The following is a 20,171-nucleotide window of genomic DNA, read 5'->3' as shown; positions in this document are numbered from 1 at the left end:
CAATAACACTAAAACGAGATCAGATTACTGGTGGTCCAAACAAATTGTCGTTGACTAATACTCAGCTTAAACATTTTAATAAGGCACTAACAGCAAAAACCGGTGTCCGACTTGATTTCTCTGCTGCAGCTATCAAGGACATGACTAAAACCGGTGGAATATTTCCTCTTCTCGCAGCAATACCGGCGTTGATTGCCGCGGCAGCACCAGCCGTAGCAAAAGCCGCAGCACTCGGTGCAGTTGGAACTGCAGCTGGAATGGCACTAAAAAAGGCAATGGGAAAAGGATACAAGAAAAAAAAGGGACGCGGTCTAAGACTACCAGGAACTCCACCATCATGGTATCCAAAAAAATTCTAACGCCGTTGAGCAATTTTGATTTACTCGATGCTGTTAAAAAATTGCGTGTAAAACATTTCAGAGGCGTATTTATGCGAGATCAATTACCGCAACGACCGAATAATCCAGAAACTGGCATTATCAATCTCGACAACAAAGATGGTCCGGGAACTCACTGGGTTGCTTACGCGATCGATCCACGTGGAATTATCTATTTTGATTCGTACGGTTTAGCACCGCCAGTTGAGTTTCTCAAGTATGTCAGCAGATTTTCTAATGTTCCAGTGTGGCAGTCGACGTTACCAACACAAACATTAATTGATCCGCCCATTTGTGGGAGGGAGGTTTTAAATGTTCTTGATGCAATCTCAAGAAATCCAGCAACTCCTCCTCATAAAGTAGTGTATGAATATACCGCATCGAGAAATGCTAGCATTTGAAAAACAGCAATAAGAATAATGGTGGATATTTACGGAAGACCTTTCACACGAGGAGGTAAACCAAGCACAGATGCTGATCTCTCAAAATATGCGACCAAAGATGAAGTCGATAATCTTTTGAATATAGCTGGAGTTGACCCAGATGAAGTTGCTATTTTCCAAGACAGGCAAGGAAAACTAAGAACGAGCAACATTAAGTGGAATGATATAATTCGCAGAGTTCTTGGAGCTACCAAGGATAACTTCGTTGCATTTAGTGATGGCGGCCGGATCAAGGACTCGAATATATCAATCGCAAGCATCAAAGACAGTATTGATAAAGGTGTTGATAAATGTGTGAAAAAAGCCGGTGACACGATGACAGGCGAACTCAGCATGAGCGGCAACAAAATAACCGCGTTAGCGAATCCCGAATCCGACCAGGATGCGTCAAACAAACAATACGTGGACATCGTCAACGGTAAACTAAATACGCTGCGTGCAGAGCATGATGTTCACGTGGGCGCGTTTACAAGATTTCGAAGAAACTTCGTAAAAACTGATGAGGTCGTGGATAAGTTCTTTGGGACTCCTCCAGTCGTCGATGTAAAACTCGCTGATGTAAAGACCGACATTAACAGGATCAAACAAACACAGCAGGATATCGTATCGGGTATTCCTGATATCGTTAACAAAACCAGTTTGATTAAAGTTCCCACTGGAGTTACTCCGGGGCATATCACCAACATCGTATTCACGGTATCATCGGGATTCGCAACATGGTCACGACAAAATAACACTATCAAATATACAGCAACAGCCACCGGTGTTTACAGGTTGTCTGTGTTTTCAGCCGCTAAATTTGAAATCTTCACAACATATCCTTGGAGACATTCCACCGATAAGTATTCCGGGGTTTGCACTGTAATACTAAACAGCGGAACCGAGGAAACATTTATGCTTGAAGCCGAGGACGATAGTTTAACAGCAACATCTTACTGGTTTTGTTTGGAATTCGTCGCTGCAACGCCTCAATTGGTTACCGCGTAATTGAATAATGTCAACGACGCCAGATGCTCAACAATATCGATACAATCAAGTCCGTGAGTGGCAATCTGAGTTAAAAACTGTCATCGAAGTAACTAGTCAAAAAGTAAAAAAATACAAGCGCCGCATAACAGTGCTGGATATTATGGTTTATTCAGTATCTGCCGTTGTTGCATCTGCCGGAGCAATACTATCAGCGGTCACTCCGGTAACTGCAGCAGTCGCCGCCACGATCTGTGTTTCCGCGGCATCATAGCAAAATAAATATCATCATGTGCTAACACAAAATTACACGATTACACGACAAAATTAAATACAGCCACGACCGCATATCAGAAATTATCATCGCTGATATCATCATCGTTAGACGTGCAAAGTAGCGACGCTACGATATCAGATTCTGAATTCAAACTAATGTCAGATGCGTACAATGACTATTTGAAAACTAAACAAATAAATAATGTCAATAGAACTGCTTCAACAAATAGTCACAAACACAACACCGGTAAGGACCACAATGATCTCAGTGTCCTCGACGACACCAGAATTCGGTATTAATTTTCGAACTCCAATTCCAGTGAGTGAAATCGCGTTAGCAAAGCTCAGTGTGTATCACAGCTGGCCCAATGTTAGGTCGGCATCATTTGGTGGTCTGCAGCCAAATAATTCATTCGTGTTCGGGAAAAGCAAAGCCGACTCCGGCGAACAGGGTGAACTTGACTGGAATACAATTACACTTCCCACTGGGAGTTATCAGATCGAAGAAATCAATAATGAGATACAACGCCAAATAAAACGAATCACCGGCAAGGAAGCCAAAATATCTATAACAGCTCATGAACCAACGCTGTCTGCGGTCATTGAAATCTCAACGCCAGGATACGCCGTGGATATTTATAACAGCTCAATCCGAACATTATTAGGATGGCCAAAGGCCCCCGAGGTTAAACCTCGTCCACCAAAACCTGAAAAATCGGATTTTATGACCTATAAAGAAGCACTACACGACCTCGAGTACAATTATTATTTACTCCTTGCAGATCAATTACTAGCAAGAAAAAGTACTTTAATGCCCGATACTTGGAGTATAGAAGCTCCACGTGTTAAGGGGGGGCAGGAGCTCCGTGTTTACCGTCTAGATGATATAGAATCTGAATTATTTATTCCGATCAATCTAGTACATAAACAACAGCTACAACTCCTGCGAGTATATTTCCAAGATTATATTTCTGATTTAACAAGTCCGCGTGATAATATTATCACAACCATAGAAAAACTAAACAAACTCGCATCGGCCATGGAAACTATAAATCTAAGAATAATTCAGGCTTTACTGGATCTTAAAGACTATATCGATGATAATTATAGACAGATAGCCAGAGCAGATTTTGCAATTAAATATGGTATTCAAGTGAATGATATTTCAGATTTTAAATTTCCTGGATATAACGTGCCCGAGCTGAGAAAATCAGTCTCTGATCTCATCGATCAATCTTTCGAAGATATTCTTGCCGCGTACGAACGAATAAAACCACAACCTGTTATTCTCAAGCACGACAACAGTACAGCATCCGATGGCAGACACATCTCACCCGGGATCGTAAATATCACAGATGTTATTGCGGTCAATCTTGTATGTGACGTCATCGATGGCAGTTACAGCGCATCAGATACTACGACGGCACAACAGGGGTTTATCCTGTATACGTTCACACCAAGAGACCCCCCTGGTTTTCTGATTGTGCAAGAACCAATCAATCCGGTCTATCTACGGTGTCATAACCCGTGGTTGTCAACGATAAATTTCAAACTCACCGACCAGAGGGGGAATTTGTTGGACCTGCGTGACGAGACTGTTAGTATAAACTTACTGGTGAAGTCCTAAGTCAAGGGATCCATAATATTTATAATAGTTTTTTTTTCTGCACTGATCCATTTTCGTCATTTTATCGTGCAAATACCCTATCAAAACCAGCATAAGTTATCGTTGAAAGTGCTAGCACGCATTTAAAAAAAAACGGTTGTGTATAATGTATCAACCCGAGTACATTCATGCACGAGTTCATATTCATGATAAGCAAATTCTTTACGAGGCAATAAAAACCGCATTTCAAATACAGACATTCCCAGAACAGTATTTCCCCGTTAAAATAGTTATTGACGTGTATGGTGACGAAGACTTCTTGTTAACTCCGTCACAATTAACAGAGCTACAGCAAAATCATATGATCATAGTTTGGTGTCAACGAGAACAGATTATGAACTATTCTCATTCCTGTATTGATGTTGAAACGCTTAAGCAAATCCTGAAAATCTGAAAGCGCCCTTCACTTGAGAAACTCTTTGAGTTTCCAAGGGCCAAAAAAATAATACACTTTTTTTTTACCCGTGGAAATGTGCTTTACACTCCAAGCGGGGGGGGGGGGGGCGCTAGCGTTCTCAGGTTCTACTTTCACTTTGTGCTGTGAGTCACACGCTATGCGGTTTATACTTCCTTGTCGGCCTCGTAGTCAGAAACACTAGTATTTTTGTCAGAAATGCAAGGCATTTCCGTGTCTAGATTCTTTATATAACCTTTTAACCGTCTCACCCTGGTGCTAATTAATTTTCGAGTCTCATACTCTTGTGACAATCCAAGACGAATCTTCTCAACTGCACGGCACAGTGGAATAAATTCAGATACCTGATTTTCAGTTATCCCGGCAAGTGATCTGTAAACACGATCTTGCAAACCCTTAATGAACCTATAACGAGCAGGGAGATTGTTCTTCCCCAAGCGTGATAGCTCATTCAAGGATTCAAAATCTGACATAATTGTTTCAGTGTCTAGTAAAATATTAAAACCTCGCTGTTGTAATTCTTTAATTTCAACAAGTATGGTATTTATATTTTCGTGATTCATATTATTATATATTTTTATATTTTTAATAGAAACACTTTGCATGAGAAACGCTAGCTTTCCAAAACAAAACGAGACAGTCGGAAACATTTATCCCCTGCAAGGGCCTAGATCGTCAAATAACGTTCTAGAACCCCACGAGGACTGCTTCCGACATGACAATACAACATGTAACACGAAACACTTTATCCCCTGCAAGAGCCTCTAGATCGTCAAATAACGTTCTATAGGCTCAAGAGGACGTGTTTAGTGAATTGACAAGGACAAACATATAACACGTAACTTATCCTAAGGACGGACCCCTCTGACTGCCAAGTGACTCAGAGGCACATTTATTTACAAGACGAGACAGCCCTGGCTTCTAGGATCGAGTTCTCTAGCAGGCCCGGCAAACATTTATTTGACAACACAAACAACCTTTACCTCTGATTCGAGTATCACAGCAAGCAAAGGTACAATGAACATGTAATCTTATCCTAAGAGACGGTACAGAACAGACAACCTTTACCTCTGATTCGAGTATCACAGCAAGCAAAGGTACAATGAACATGTAATCTTATCCTAAGAGACGGTACAGAACAGACAACCTTTAACCTCTGATTCGAGTATGACAGCAAGTAAAGGCACAATGAACATGTAATCTTATCCTAACTTATCCTAAGACCTTATCCTATGACGACACAAACATACACAGGTGGGTCATTTTCTACGGTCAGCAGCAGAGCAAAACCATCCATTGAATCGACCATTGGATGGTGCACAAAAGACACCCGCCATTGGCGGATTAAATTTATGGTTTTGCTTGCGCGTGCTGACTTTCGATCGACCCAAAGGTCTTAGGGAGCGATTTCGTATATAACCCAACTGTTACTTGCGAGTTGGAAATTCGCTCTAGCAGTGGGCGGGACTTGTTTAAAATATTTTAATTGTATGTTTTCTTAAGCGCGGTCATATAACAAGCACAGAAGAGCAAAACAGTCGGATATATTCAGTAAAACGAGGATATTGTTTGTAAAAAAATATATATTCTACGGTAAATAAATGATTACATGTTATGAACTCGATAAAATATTTTATCAAGGTGGCTTTCTTAGGGGGAGCAAATCCTCTGACCAGCAACGACAACTCTGCAAAGCGTTACACACTCTCGGAGGAGTTATCGTCGTTTGTGTCAACGATAAGAGTTATATAACAGAATGAAATCTTCTGTTTGAGCTTCTTTGAAAATGCTGTTTTGTAGATCCCATCTGCGACATGCTGTACAGAAGGTGGACAAATACCGAAATACCTACCGGCTGCGCTCATTGATTGAAATATTATTTCTTCACGAGTCTCAACATTCACAGATTTCACTGCTCTTCTTATAGCTGTTTTACATTTAACTCTTCCTCGTATGGTATTCTTGCTCTGAGTGATCGCTTGAAGGTTTTCAATACTGTTATCAAGTCTGTTCCCGTTAATATGATCAATGACAAGGCCTTTAGGGATCTCTCCGTTAAAAACCTCATAGACGAAACGATGACATAAATACCTCCCTTTCCTAACAGTAAATCTTAAATAACCAGCATTATCAACTGTACCAACTTGTTTCCTCAGCCTGTAGTTTCTCACTATGCCATCTCGGTTTGCCTCATAATTTGGAATAGTTGGATGTCGGACGAATTCTTGATTCATTATACTATAAGCAAATCATTGTCTAATTCATAATTTGTCTGAAAACTTATTTATGTAATCACGCTCGCATTTGAGAGCGTTATCACAGTCTGGATTTTTTTTATCATAATACCGTTTTAGTTCTCGATAGCGTTTTCCACCACACGCTGAACATAATTGCGTTTTTCCTCGTACTCCAATGCCGCATCTGATACACGGTATCGGTCCTAGACTCCCACCGCGGACCTGTTGAGCATGTTGTCCACAGTATTCGCCTCTGCAGGGTTTGCTACACGGCGCTGATGAATTTAGTTTGATCCACTTGCATTGGTTCATCATATAATATATTTGTCTATTTAAATATTTGTCTTAATTATAATAATGGGTTTTGAAAGACTATCCAGAATAAAACCCATATCAGGTTCTAGATTCGATCTTGACCGGTTAACCGCTGATCCACGACGAAGAGAGTTAGCAGAGGTAATTGGTGTTATCAAGAATGCCAAAGAAGAGTTTCGTCGTGATGGTGCCGCACACACGTGGTCTTCGTATAAAATTATCCTCGGAAACGCGAGCGTTTCTCGGGAAATGCAAAGCATTTCTCGTGACCGTATCATTGATGCTACCATGAACGATACAATCGCGCGTAACATAATTGGGTATCTCGACGATAGAAGATATTTCGTACAGATAAATTTTATTGTTGGAGTCGGCGAGGGAACGTGGATTATCAGAGACAAACTAGACCCTGTTCTTGATGCCAGAGGCGTTCGTGGAAAAACCGTTCTGTTAAGTAAAGACTCAAAACCGGGAGTACTTGTTGGGATTGATATACCATATTATGCCAGAGCGTATCCTGTGACCGCAGTTGTTTATGGAATTTATCCGATGAAGAAACCACGCGTTGATAAACTCAAACCGATGAAGGTGTCGGTGTTGAATTGTGTAGCTGAGCGAGTAATGGAACATTTTAAAAATGCAATGCGAGGAAACGGCCTAACACCGCTAAGACAAACTAAAATAACAGCGTGGGCGACACGAGTAGCGGATAAAGGAGCGTCAATAAATGATGTTGCTGAGCTAGAGCGATTACTAAAATTTCCTATAACGGTTTCATCGTTAACCGGTGAGGTATTGTATGAGTGTAAATACAATTCCCGTGGAACACCAATAACTATTATCGATCATAACAGTCACGCCTAGACTGACTCGGTTAGGATATTTCCGCAAGACCGTGTTGTGAAGTATTATCCGGAATTGCAAAGCAATTCTGGGAGCATGTTTGATTTTATTTATCAGATAAGTAAAACCGATCCAGTGTCTGTGTGGTTATTCAGAAGTAGCGAAGATGGAGAATATGATCAGTTTGTGAGACCCAACGGGGAAATATACAGAACAATGGCGTTACAGCAGGAAATGAAAAAACTCGCAGAAAAATATCATGCTGGCAACACTGATACGTTACTGACACACTGTTTTACTGTCCCGGGTGTTGTCGCGCATGTAGCCCGGGAACGAAATTCATGGAGACCAACTCCGAAAAGTTTTCTTGCTGATATCCAGCAGAGCTGTGTCGAATACGGACACGGCGGTTTGTGGAATACTCAGTATGATCACCGCGGTATGATATCCGTGGACATGACGGCGTGTTATCCAGGAAGTTTCCTTGGGCGTGGAGAATGCAGCGAATATTTTAAACGGTTTGGCCACGCTGGCAATACCATGACAAGAGTAGCTGTCAACGGTGTTTTACCCGATTTTGACTTGACCGGATTTGCTTGTGTGTCGTCGTTTAAATTCGCTAAGGATTTACATCCTGTGTGTTATGTTTGGTTTGGCAGACATTTCGTTGAGAAGCGATGGGCACCGATAGTGTTATTGCGATACATGCTTGACAGTCGAATACTGTTGTCGCTGACGGTCAGCGAAGCGATTATATGTTATTGTCGTCAAACCGAAGTTTGGTTGCCAACTCCAACGCCGGTTACGTTAGAAGAAGTCATCGAAGATTGGTCACGAGAATATCCAGAAACTTCTATCGACGCTATCATCAAGAAAGCTCCTGAAGTACTTAAAAGCAAACTCAGAAATGATGAAAGCACAGCAAAAGATCTAGGACGAAGAATAATAGGGAAATTAACTCAAGGTGGAGCGTATGATCATAAACAACATCACAGTCGATTAATCATGGACAAGACTGAATTGGATCTTATTGTCGCTGATGCAGCCACGAACAACATGTTCTGTAACCGCAAAGATGTGTTTCTGTCAAACGGGGAAAAACTAGGGACTGTTTTTAGTTATATTGACGGAGAATCATCTCAGTACATACATTTGAGATCTTCGATGCTGGCTTATGTATCCATAAATTTGTTGTCGATGATCAATAGATTCCCTGTTGCCGCAGTGAGAGTTGCAACGGATTCATTTTATATTGATAAAAAGCACTCAGCGCTGTTGGATAATGTTATATCGGATGATCCATCGTGGGGCTCGTGGAGAATAAAGAATGAAATGTTACACGGATATTGTAAATCGGCTGATGTTGAAATCGAGGATGAGTATCGCAGCGCAGAAATATCTTCGATGGTTTCGTCGGGGGCAACTTCGTTGTTGCCGCCGGTGCACGATCCTGTTACAAGACACAAAACAGTTTATCTGAACGGTCCTGGTGGTTCTGGTAAAACAACTCGAGCGATTGAATTATTTAGAAACTCTGACATGATTGTGCTAACACCCACACACAGACTTGCCAGGGAGATGAGACAACGGGATGTTAACGCGTGCACGTATCACAGTTTTTTCAAATACAGCGGCGGCACGTGGACACCTGAACGAATGGGAACGAAATATATTCCCGAGAAAATCATCTGGGATGAGATAGACACTGTGCCGTTGGATACATTAAAACAGTTTCTGGATTGGCTGCTAAAGAAAAATACCGCAGTGGTGATGTGCGGCGATCATGGTCAACCACCCCCATTTACAGGTGAATCTCCACACGAGTGGCTGAAAACTTTTGTAGATTATTATGAGGAAATAACTAACGATGTTAGAGCACTCGATGAAACGCTGAAAGAGTTTAAGGCACTGATCAGGCTACAAACCAATAAAGTCCAGTGTGAGATAATGCGTGAAATAATTCCAGAGACTTCGCTGAGCGACTTTTGGGAAACGTGGAAACCAGGTGATTTAATTGTGGCAAGTAGAAAGATAGTCAGGGACACACTTCAGCAGCGGTTATTTCAGTTACATCAGAAGAAATTTCCCATGTTGCCAGTGCCGTTGTGTTATAGACCAGCTGATACGCGATTGCAGAATATTGATGTTGATATTCCAGGGCGCCTGACTGCGTCGGGTCCGGAGAAACAGAATTTAGTATTAAATGATATTGTCACAGTTGATGTTGATGCTGTTGAACAGGCACTGAAAATGAGCAAATCCCCGTGGACGCTAGGATACGCTATGACCATCCACAGTTCGCAGGGACTAACTATTTCAGATACAACAGTTTGGATTGTTGATGATCGCATCGAGTGGTCAAATTTAGTTTATTTAGCCGTGTCAAGAGTAAGAAGGATAGGTCAGTTACGAAGAATTGTATTAGATGATGTTGTCAACGACAGCTCAATCGCTGATGACACAATAAGAAAGAAATTAGCCGGTTACAAACAGAGCGACAAAAAAAATGGTAGAGAGTTTGATCCCAAACAAAGTTTGGATGTTGAATTTGTAATACAATTACAACAACAGCAGAATAATCACTGTGCGAGTTGTAATTGTTTATTGCTGTGGCAGTATTCGAAAAACGACCCAAGGCAATTCACCGTAGATAGAATAGATAGCAGTCGCGGTCATACACGTGAAAATGTGATGTTGACCTGTCTTGAGTGTAACCGACGCAGAGGTGTTGCTGCAGTTATTTAAATGATTGAATCACTTCAGTGCGGATCACTTTAGTGATCGGGGTGGTAATTGTGTATCCTCGGGAATCACCTGAAGTTGCTCGCGTTTAAATCCGCGTTGAGGAGCAGTCGAATCTAATCTGTAGATTGCGTTTCTCCCAGTTGATCTGGTTATGCTGGATATCTTATGTGTAGTAACACTCCATGTGGGATCGGTTGCTCTTTTTTTTCCTCCTTCTAGTTCGCCTGGTTCGTATAAATACCTAACGGTGACATTACCCAGCAGTGGGGACGCTAGCGTCCCTGGCTGCGTTGAAACATTTTGTTGCTGTTGTCCGCGTTCACTGACGCGGGGTATATATTTTTTTGTGATTGCATTTACAGGTCTCATGTTTGTTGTTCTGGTAATTTCATTATTCAGTGCGGCTATCACGTTTGGCAGTCTTGCAACCCATTCACGAGATCTCGTATCGTAAATGAATTCCCTCGCGTACTGGTATCCGAATAATCTCTCAGCGAGTGTTCTATTAAATCGCTCAACAATTGCCTGATCCCGATGAATTTCAGTATGTCCTCGTCGTATGGTAACGTTATGCTGCTTTGTCAGTGATGACACCGCGCCCTGAAATTCCTTGCCAGGATCAACTTGTAATAATCGTGGCCAGTTTAGAGGTCCTCGTTGATAAATTCGTTTAAACGCAGAGGCGACTTCGGACGCTGTTTTAGTCGCTAACGGTTCTGCTTCTTTGTATCTACTGGCAACATCAACTACTGTTAGCGCGTATTTGTATATTTTTCTACGGACAGTATCATGAGGCAGGAATAGTATGTCAGCCTGATGAACTTCATTGGGCACACTAACATCAAAATGTGCAAAGTTGATTTGTCGAGGTGGTGGTAAGTAGATTTGCCATATTGCTTGTTTTGATAGCCAATTTTTGGCAACCTCGCGTGTTACTGATGCCGCGTTGGCGAGTTTATTAATTGCTGAGTTACCTCTCCAGTATCCGATTGGGGAATAATAAATCGCTTGCATTTTTATTTAATTATCCAGCGCCTAATACTAATTTAGATTTCATCGCTGATCTTACTAACCAATTAGCGAGTGACTCCTTAAATGATTTATTTTTTATGGCGCTTAGTGCATGAATTAATTTCACATCCGCGATATGCCTGTCTTGTAGATCTTTACTTCGATAAGCAACATCATGTATGTGACACGCTGCGTCGATAGCGTTTATCGGATACTCTCCCGGTTTTGGTTTAGATTGTTCATCAAGTCTGATATCTAGTCGGGTCCCTGGACCGCAGTAATTGTATCCTGGGAGATGTTTTTCTCCGGGATACTTTGCCCAGGGAGTTCCGGGGAGCTTTCCAAGTTTGGCTGCAATGTCACCTCCGCTAAATTCTCGCTTTTTTTTTGAAATCTAAATTTTTTTGTGCCACATCGCGTACACTTACCAGAAAGTGCTTGTCTGTTATTTTTTGTTGTAATGGTTGTTAGATCATTCGTAGGGGTTCGTGCCTTACACTTCACACAATATAGATCCATAATTATTATTCTTTATATACAAATGGAAATTACAGATTTTTCTGCGACAAAAAAGAAAGAGCCAGTTAAGCATAATTCAGTGCTACCAAACTCTATCCGCGCGATTATAATTGGGCCATCCGGTTCAGGTAAAACACAGCTGTTGCTGAACTTGATAATGAAGTGGATGAAATGGGATAAACTGTATTTGATAGCTCCATCTGTAGATGATCAACGATGCTATAACGTTATAAAAGATTTTAATGAGAGTGCAAGCGCGCTGAGTAAAGACGGTGAGGATGTTGTTGAATTTATCACTGATATCGAAGAAGCCCCCAGCGTCGAGGATCTTGATGAATCAATTAACAACCTAGTAGTGTATGATGATGTTATGTTGGACAAGCAAAAAAATCCCGCAAGAATATTTTCCCGGGGACGTCACAAAAACACTGATGTGATTTATGTTACTAAGCGTTATACACAAATTCCTAAAGTAATCAGGGATAATTGTAATCTTCTTGCGATATTCAATGGAGTTGATACACATACACTGAGAAATATTCATCAAACCTGGTGTGGTGGCGATATGGATTTAAATAAATTTAAAAATTTCTTCAGTCATGCTCAAAGAAAACCTCACGGATTTGTGACAATAAATTTACACGATCCCAGAACAAGATACCGTATTGGACTTGATACACTATTTGCAACATAAAAATGTTTTTCCTTGGAAACTCATTTCCCAGAGCAGCAGAGGGGATGGACCCGACCCATGGATTTTTCAATAACGACCCCGCCACGGAAACTGTTTCAGATTTATTGAAGTAACCCAAGTTGTCAGTGCAAACTCAACGAGTTTGTCCCTGGAAACTCTTCGAGTTTTCGGGGGACATTTTTTTTTGTCCTGTATTCTGAATAGAAGGGTTTATTTCGTCGAAATAAGCCCTCTATCGAGGAATAGTTTCCTGGAGGGGTTTATTGTGCAAAAAGTTTCGGTCTGTACAGCCCCTCTGCTGCTATTTTCTTATGATAACGCAGTTTTCATAGGAGTATTTTATTTCAAAGGTAGCTCAAAAAAACTATTGGTATATCTTTCTATCAACGCATTTTTCTCTGTGTGTGTGTGTGTGCGCGCGCATGTACGTATGTATGTATGAATAAATAACTGCTTTCAGAACGCATTTTACTCTAAATGTTTTAAAACAAACTATCAGAACGTACACAATATACAATTGCCTATTTTCAGCCACTGCAAATCATGGAGGTAGATGTAGTAATTAATGGCCAACTTGCTGAGAATGCAGTATTAACTGACGAGCTTCACAAAGACAGCAATGTGGATAGGCGAACGCTTTTAAAGAACAAGAAATACCATGTTTTTTTCTGCTACAGAGATGTTCCAAATGATAAGCTTTGGGTGAAAGAGGCTGTGAAAAAATTGGAAAATGACTACGGATTTATTTGCTGTGATCATGAGAGAGACTTTTTGCCGGGGACTAAGATTATGGATAATATAAAATACGGCATCAAGAACTCTGAGAAGGTAGTGAGTGTACTTTCAAAGGAAGGTCTCGATAGTCAATATCTACGATTGGAAACTGAAATGGCCCACAAAGAAGGCATCGACAAAAGAGAGAACCTTTTGATCCCTGTTTTGCTGGACGATTGCGAGATACCAGAGGAATTGAAACTGTTGACTTATATCGATGCAAGAAAGGAGATAAACGAAAGAACATGGTGGCCAAAACTAATTGCAGCAATCGAATCTAAAGGTAGTTTGAAGTTATTCTATAGACAAAATAATTATGATATTACACTTTACACCACTGTTGGTTGCAACAACATTGGATAATGATGATAACATATTGTAATATAAATAAATGCAAATAAGGCGACAGTTATAGTAGAAATAGGAAATGTCAGAGAAAGAGAGGGATAGAGATAGGAGAAGGAATAGCTACAATTGGAACGGACGTGCAAGCTCTGAGAACATCATCTGTATCTGTTTAATTTGAAACGAAATGGTTTGATGGGTCTTTCTTAAGTTATAAAAGGAAACGTTTACTTTGCTATCAATTAAAATTTCACTTGTTTAACTTCAGCTTTTGCTTCTGTCTTTGGTGGTTTGACTAATATTTGATCTTTAAGGGTTTATCAGGAAAAATATATCTTTACTTTTAAATTAACAACCCATTTTTAGCTCGATTGGTCTTAGATTGTTAAAAGTATGTTGGAAGTGTTAGAAGTATAACAGACGTGTCCAGTAATCCTTCTGTTCACGCGTCTGTCCGTCCTTCCGTTGGTGCAGCTAGTTTTTTTTTTTTAATAGACCGCCTTGAAATTTAGCAAGTATGGTGTTCATTCCATGAAGAAGCACAACCATGTAAGCAATTTGTTCCTCAAAATGTCTTAGAGTTATCGCCCTTTATATCCCGTAGCTTCATGAAGTGTATGACACATCATCATTAGCGCAACTCGTACTGCCGTTTTTGATGAACAGCCACGAAAGATGGTAAATATTATGGTCATCGCTTAAAGATGAGCATATGGATAAATCACTGTTCCCACCATTTTTGTATATTTATTTCCCGTTTTGACGCGCGGGTCAATGTCGTGCATAGGAGAGTCCTCTTTTAGTCTTACGCTCAATCGTCTCACAGATTGCATTGGGTCATCATCAAACTTTAGAAATATTTTAATCAGTATGTGACGATGTGCATAATGACAAGATGTTATACTCCTGCGACTTTTGTTAGAGTTATTGCCATTTCGACTTTGAGTCTAGTATAGCGTATATATTCAAAGGATCTTTATGAAGCTTTGTATATAGAACACAGAACAAAACTCAAGCACTGTTTAGCATTAAATTTCAAAAGCAATTTATTGCTGCAGATGTGAGGATGCAGACATATGTCCTACTGCAGTGGATAAGTACTTCTATTGATTATTTATATCATCTACATCATTTAATAAAACGTGTATAAAGACAATACCATTAAAGTTATATTATACGAAATAATCTAATTTTAGTTGATTCGTTTAGTCTTATGAAGCAAACTAATCAATAATTACTTAGACAAATTTTCTGACCTTTTCCATTACTCCAAAGTATAACAACTGAGACAATGCTTGGAAGATTCGTTTTGACTTTGCAAATATAATTGCTTTAGGTTTTCTAGTTTCTGCCAAGAACAATACCCAAGGATATTGCTGGGCATCTTCAACCCGCTCCACCCCACCCCACCCTCAAACTCTTCAACCACAACCCGAAAGTCAGCCACCTCGGCAACCTCTTCAGCCGCCACCAAAAGTTAGAACTAACATAATTAATTTACCGAGGAAGGTATATCAGCTATTAGGGTTCCAAAACAAACACTTAATATTGCCATGTTTGGATGGGTTGATAGAGAAAAATATGCGAAACCCGAATATATTAAAACTCTTTAAGCTGATGATTGGGTTAAAGATGGGCATCGCATTGCTAGTAATATACAGCAGATCAGATCTGAGGAAGATAGTAATAATTTTGAAATCTTTAACCGGGCGGTAAAGGAACACGCTGCAGTTGTAAAACAGGTTAGGAAAACAAAACAGGAAGAGATGAAGCGTAAACTTGAAGAAGTAAAAGATCTAGATCTGAAATGAGGAAAGAAAAGGCAGAAGCTGAGAGCAGCACGCTCCTGAACTACATCACGAATCGCCATCTGAAGTAGCAACCGGAAGTGGCGCCATTCGCAATGTGCAAGCACACTGTGGTCGTAACAAACAAACCTCTCCGGTGATTTACGATAAACTTTGTGTCAGTAGCATACTCGCTGATGTTGATCGACTACAAAGAATGATTGGTAGAAGACGAGCTGGAATTAATTCACCTGAAACGATCAGTGAAGCAGTCGCTATCTGTCAGCGTTTATTTACGGTTGAGTCACGGACAGCAGCCCTTATCGTCACTAATCGATGAAATTACCGACCATTACTACAGCGGTTGATCTATTAGATCAGTGATAACAAAATAACATGATTATACACAATGCCCAACGTGGACACGTGGACTAGTGATGGTCAGGGAGATAAATTCACGATTATCGATATATAAAGTTATCTACGGAGATGGATTTGGTGATGTTGTTCAAAGATTATTCAGAAGGATAGTCCAAAAAGCGATCTCGATTGCAAAACATTTAGGAACTAATGCCATCGACGATGTTCGTGATAAAAGTGTTGGTGATGCTGCTGGAAAGCGTTCTCAACGGTCAATAACAGACTCGCGCCGTTAATACTACGAAAACCTCAGCCACAGCCAGTAAAACTGCCCAGCACCGAAGTGATGTCAGCAAGTGTCATTAAATCAAGCTGCAGATGAACTACTGAAAGAATTATCTGGTGTGCCCACACTGAAAAATAAACAAGCTGCTGAGAGAGGAAAAATATAACTGCAAACCTAATAGCGGGTAGTGGTCTGACCCGTTGTCGCTGATCCACCACTTATTGATCGGTGTTAGCATCTCATTGTAGACATAAGTAAATGTAATACAATGCCCAAGAGTGCATCTGATCCCACATTTGACATGGATGCATGAGTACTCAAGGGCTTGTCAGTGTATGATTATCAATTTTATTCTTATGAAGCACGAGAACCAAACCAAGGTGGGCGAATCGAAGTACAAGTTCAGGATACATCTAGGTGTTTCTTGCCCGCCGAGGCATTCATTGAAGTTCAAGGGAGAATTTTGAAAACCGACGATAATCCATATGGCGACCAACTTGGTGAGTTCGTTAACAAGGGTATTATGACGTTATTCAACAGTGCACGAGATATTATCGACATTAGACAACTCGAGTATGTCATGATAATGTTGACGCTGCCAGGACGATACTCGGTCTCGCGATACTCGGTCTCGCGATACTCGGTCTTCCGATGATTATTCACGGTCCCCTGGTCCTTCAATGATGTTTACAAAGGACACTGTGGACAGCCGATAACCGACCCTATTTTCCTCAAAGGCCTAAATGTTACCGTGGAGTAAATGACGCAGCTGTTGTGGATGTCTTCGTCAATGCCAACGCGAATTTCAACTTGGGATTCGCAGCACGTAAAAATCAAGTTGATGCTGGAGGGATATTTAGTTGTGCGATAGCGTTGTCTAATATCTTTGGTTTCTTCATAAATATTAGAAAAGTTATCTTCGGGGCGAAACATACAGTTACATTAGTTTGACATATCAATGATGACGAAGCTATCAAGCACGCTGAATACGCTAATTAAGCTGAAATTCCGCAGTTGCACGGAGTTGTAATGTTGATAAAACCGACATTGTGGACGCCAACGATAATACAGTCGCTTGCTGAAGAACAAAGGTTGCTTTCGCTTATAGAGCGCGGTGGTAAATCAATGTTGTCGTTGCTGACGATGACCACAGACTCGATCACAAGCGCAACTGTTGATACATTTGCACGGCAGATCGCATCACAGCAGGGATTTTGAGCACCACGCCATATATTTGTAGCTTTTCAGTATGTCAGACGACATACTTCTCAGATAAAAACCACAATGGTGTTTGACCTTCTCGGGGTTAGTGAAGTATATCTGAGGATAAATGGGCATGAAGAACCATCCGAAGAAGTGTTGCTGGATTTTGGGGACAATTATGCTGCAAGTTTTGTTATAGAGCAATCGCTGTTATATTATGAGACAAAACAATGCTGCTCGAAACTGTTAGTGGAAGAATGAGAATCGTTGAGGCACCCGTGGAAAATATGTAACTAAAACATTTCTAATTTTGTATAAAAGGTCATATCAACACGTCATTTTCACCCCGACACCCGGTCAAATTAAACAGCTGCAATCAGGATTTAAAAAAAAATAATTGTGGAATAACAATATCGCTGATATCAGCAAAGCCCCCAAAACTATAGTTGACTTAACCGATGGATTTTCTGGCGCCGTGTCAATCGTGCTAAATCAAAATACCCCGGAAATATTCATATTGGATCCCGCAGATACAATTTAACCGCAACGACGTATTGATTGTGTCTGGAATTCGTTTCAAAAACACCTCAATTGATTACTTAGGATCAGATACAGCGACAATGAATCCCACACAGTCTTACAGATGTAATCAAGCATGTCCTTAGAACGCATCGCTGAAAAACATCATCGACAAGCATATGACAAAACAGTGGCGATAGCGCAGACGTATCGTCGTCATCGACACTGTTGTGTATGCTGTGTCTGCGCTAATCGTTAGAACAACAACGTTAATCGGTACGTTATCAGCGACGTACGTTATCGCCAGTGATATGAATCGGTGTTGATGTTGCTGTCGGCGCTGCAGATACCCTTATTATTATAGCAAAAGGACTTGCAACATATGCAGGTAAGAAATTACATAAACACACGCAAATAGTGTGGGCGGCAACAAATGCATGCATGTAATCATGCATCATCAATAATGTCATCGGGGTTAAACAACTGTGTAATATTTTCTACAGTTAGTAATCTTTGTCATGGACACATAAAGATAGCAAGCACCTCAGTGCCATTAGGAGACAACGTCATCAGGGATCCTTCGCGAGTCGCCACGTAGACTGCAAGTGTTATAACGCTACATTTAGAACAGGGGTCTCAAGCTCAAATGACCCTGAGGGCCGCATGAGAGCATTTTCGATGGCACAACCGCCGCACCACCTTTGTTCTCTTTCGTGACACCTTGTGACGCACATAATTTTGCGGACCAAAGGGTCACGGCTTGACGGGCCGCATGAAGCTCACAGCACGCGGACCAAGTGTTTGGGACCCCTGATTTATAATCTGCATAGATAATAATGACCGCATCAATAACTATACTACTGGAACAGATTATTGCTAACACAACACCTTCGACGACAAACAATGATATCAGCGAAGTCAATATCGCGGATATCAATATTAGTTTTTCCACTATGATAAAAGTACACAATAGTCGGTCACTTGAGATCGCTCTGGCACAATTGCTACATTATTACAGCCGGCCAAATATCAGATCAAAATCATTTGGTGGATTATCCGCTAACAATTCACTGGTATTCGCTAATGAAATAGGGAGGGTCCTGGGATCCAGACTGGAACGTCATGGGGATTCCAACAGGACCATATCAAATCAAACAAATCAGTAGTGAACTTCAGGGTAGAATCAAATCTTTAACAGGAAAAGAGTCAAAGATTGATATCACGGTACATGAGCCAACGTTGAGTGCCACCATTGAAGTATCATCGCCGGAATCCTAGGATTCCAATTATGATGTTGACATATCTCAGTCATCGATCAGAACTGTGATGGGATGGCCACTGGTAGAACCAACTTACGTTGGACCACGACAACCACAACGATCTGATTATTTATCAGACATACATATACCCAAAAGAATTCCAGAGTAAATGAGACACCGGCAGTGGAATGGGGGTGTGGGGTGTGGGGTGATATAGGGTAACATAGAAAGAGTTACCGCAAGTGATGAAATAAAACTTTCTCTGTGTGGTTCTCTGGTGATGTACGGTGGATTTCAATTAAAACACTTATTGCGGTATAGATTTGAATAGCCGAATGATGATCTTAAACACAGAATCATGAGATAGTACATTATCTGAAGCAGCATTCTTTTAAAAGTATATGATAAAAACAGTAATTCACAGGGGTAATGTTAGGATAGTAGCAAGCGCAGTAGAATATAAAAAGATTACCGAATCCCAGTTGGATACATTCAAACTACCGGGGCTGGATACCGATGAAATGCGGCAGGATCTCAATTACGTAATTGACGAACATTTTTTGACGATCTTTGAGGTATGGAATAAAGGTCTTGAAGTTATTTTCAGACATAATAACGATACATATGGTGGTGGTTGTCATTTATCGCCGGGTATAGTTAATATTACATCGAGGATTTCTGTAAATCTTGTCTGTGACGCCTTGGATGGTAATTGTCAGGCATCATTCAACGACGGATCGCAAGTGCGTCAAGGATATGTTTTTTTATAGCTTTTCTCCAGATTTCCACCGGGTCATTTGATTGTGTTGTGCCTACTTATCCCGTTTTTGTACGATGTCATAATCCGTATTTGTCACGAATAAGGTTCTGTCTGACCAAGCAAGAAGGGCCGTTATTGAATATCAGAGGCGAAGAAATGCTGCCGAGTTTGTATGTGCATGACAGGCTGTAAACGTTCCACCATGAGACACAAAAATATTTGCACATTTCGCGGCAAATAACAACACTCCACCCCCACGTTATATTAATTTTGTCGCCGGCGACCATTGGTCGCTTGTAAAGCTCTGCTCTCGGTAGTCTCTTTTTGTTGTCATCGCCGGCGACGTTGTTGTCCGTGGAGGTGTTACTCAT

General features: G+C 40.8%; 1 protein-coding gene across 2 annotated transcripts in view; it reads left to right on the top strand.

Annotated features, from left to right (window-relative positions):
• The window catches only part of LOC149785198 (uncharacterized), a 96,802-nt gene that overhangs the window by 11,698 nt on the left and 64,933 nt on the right, over positions 1-20,171 (top strand). For both annotated transcript variants that reach the window (XM_089979000.1, XM_089979002.1), the window contains exon 2: positions 13,039-13,564. In XM_089979000.1, the coding sequence (XP_089835126.1) occupies positions 13,039-13,564 (526 nt within the window). The remainder of the gene's footprint in view (positions 1-13,038; positions 13,565-20,171) is intronic.

The sequence above is a fragment of the Sinohyriopsis cumingii genome, chromosome 13, assembly GCF_028554795.1.
Source record: "Sinohyriopsis cumingii isolate HCF-2022 chromosome 13, ASM2855479v2, whole genome shotgun sequence".
Classification (NCBI taxonomy): Eukaryota; Metazoa; Mollusca; class Bivalvia; order Unionida; family Unionidae; genus Sinohyriopsis; species Sinohyriopsis cumingii.
This window is presented reverse-complemented; position numbering and strand designations above follow the sequence as displayed.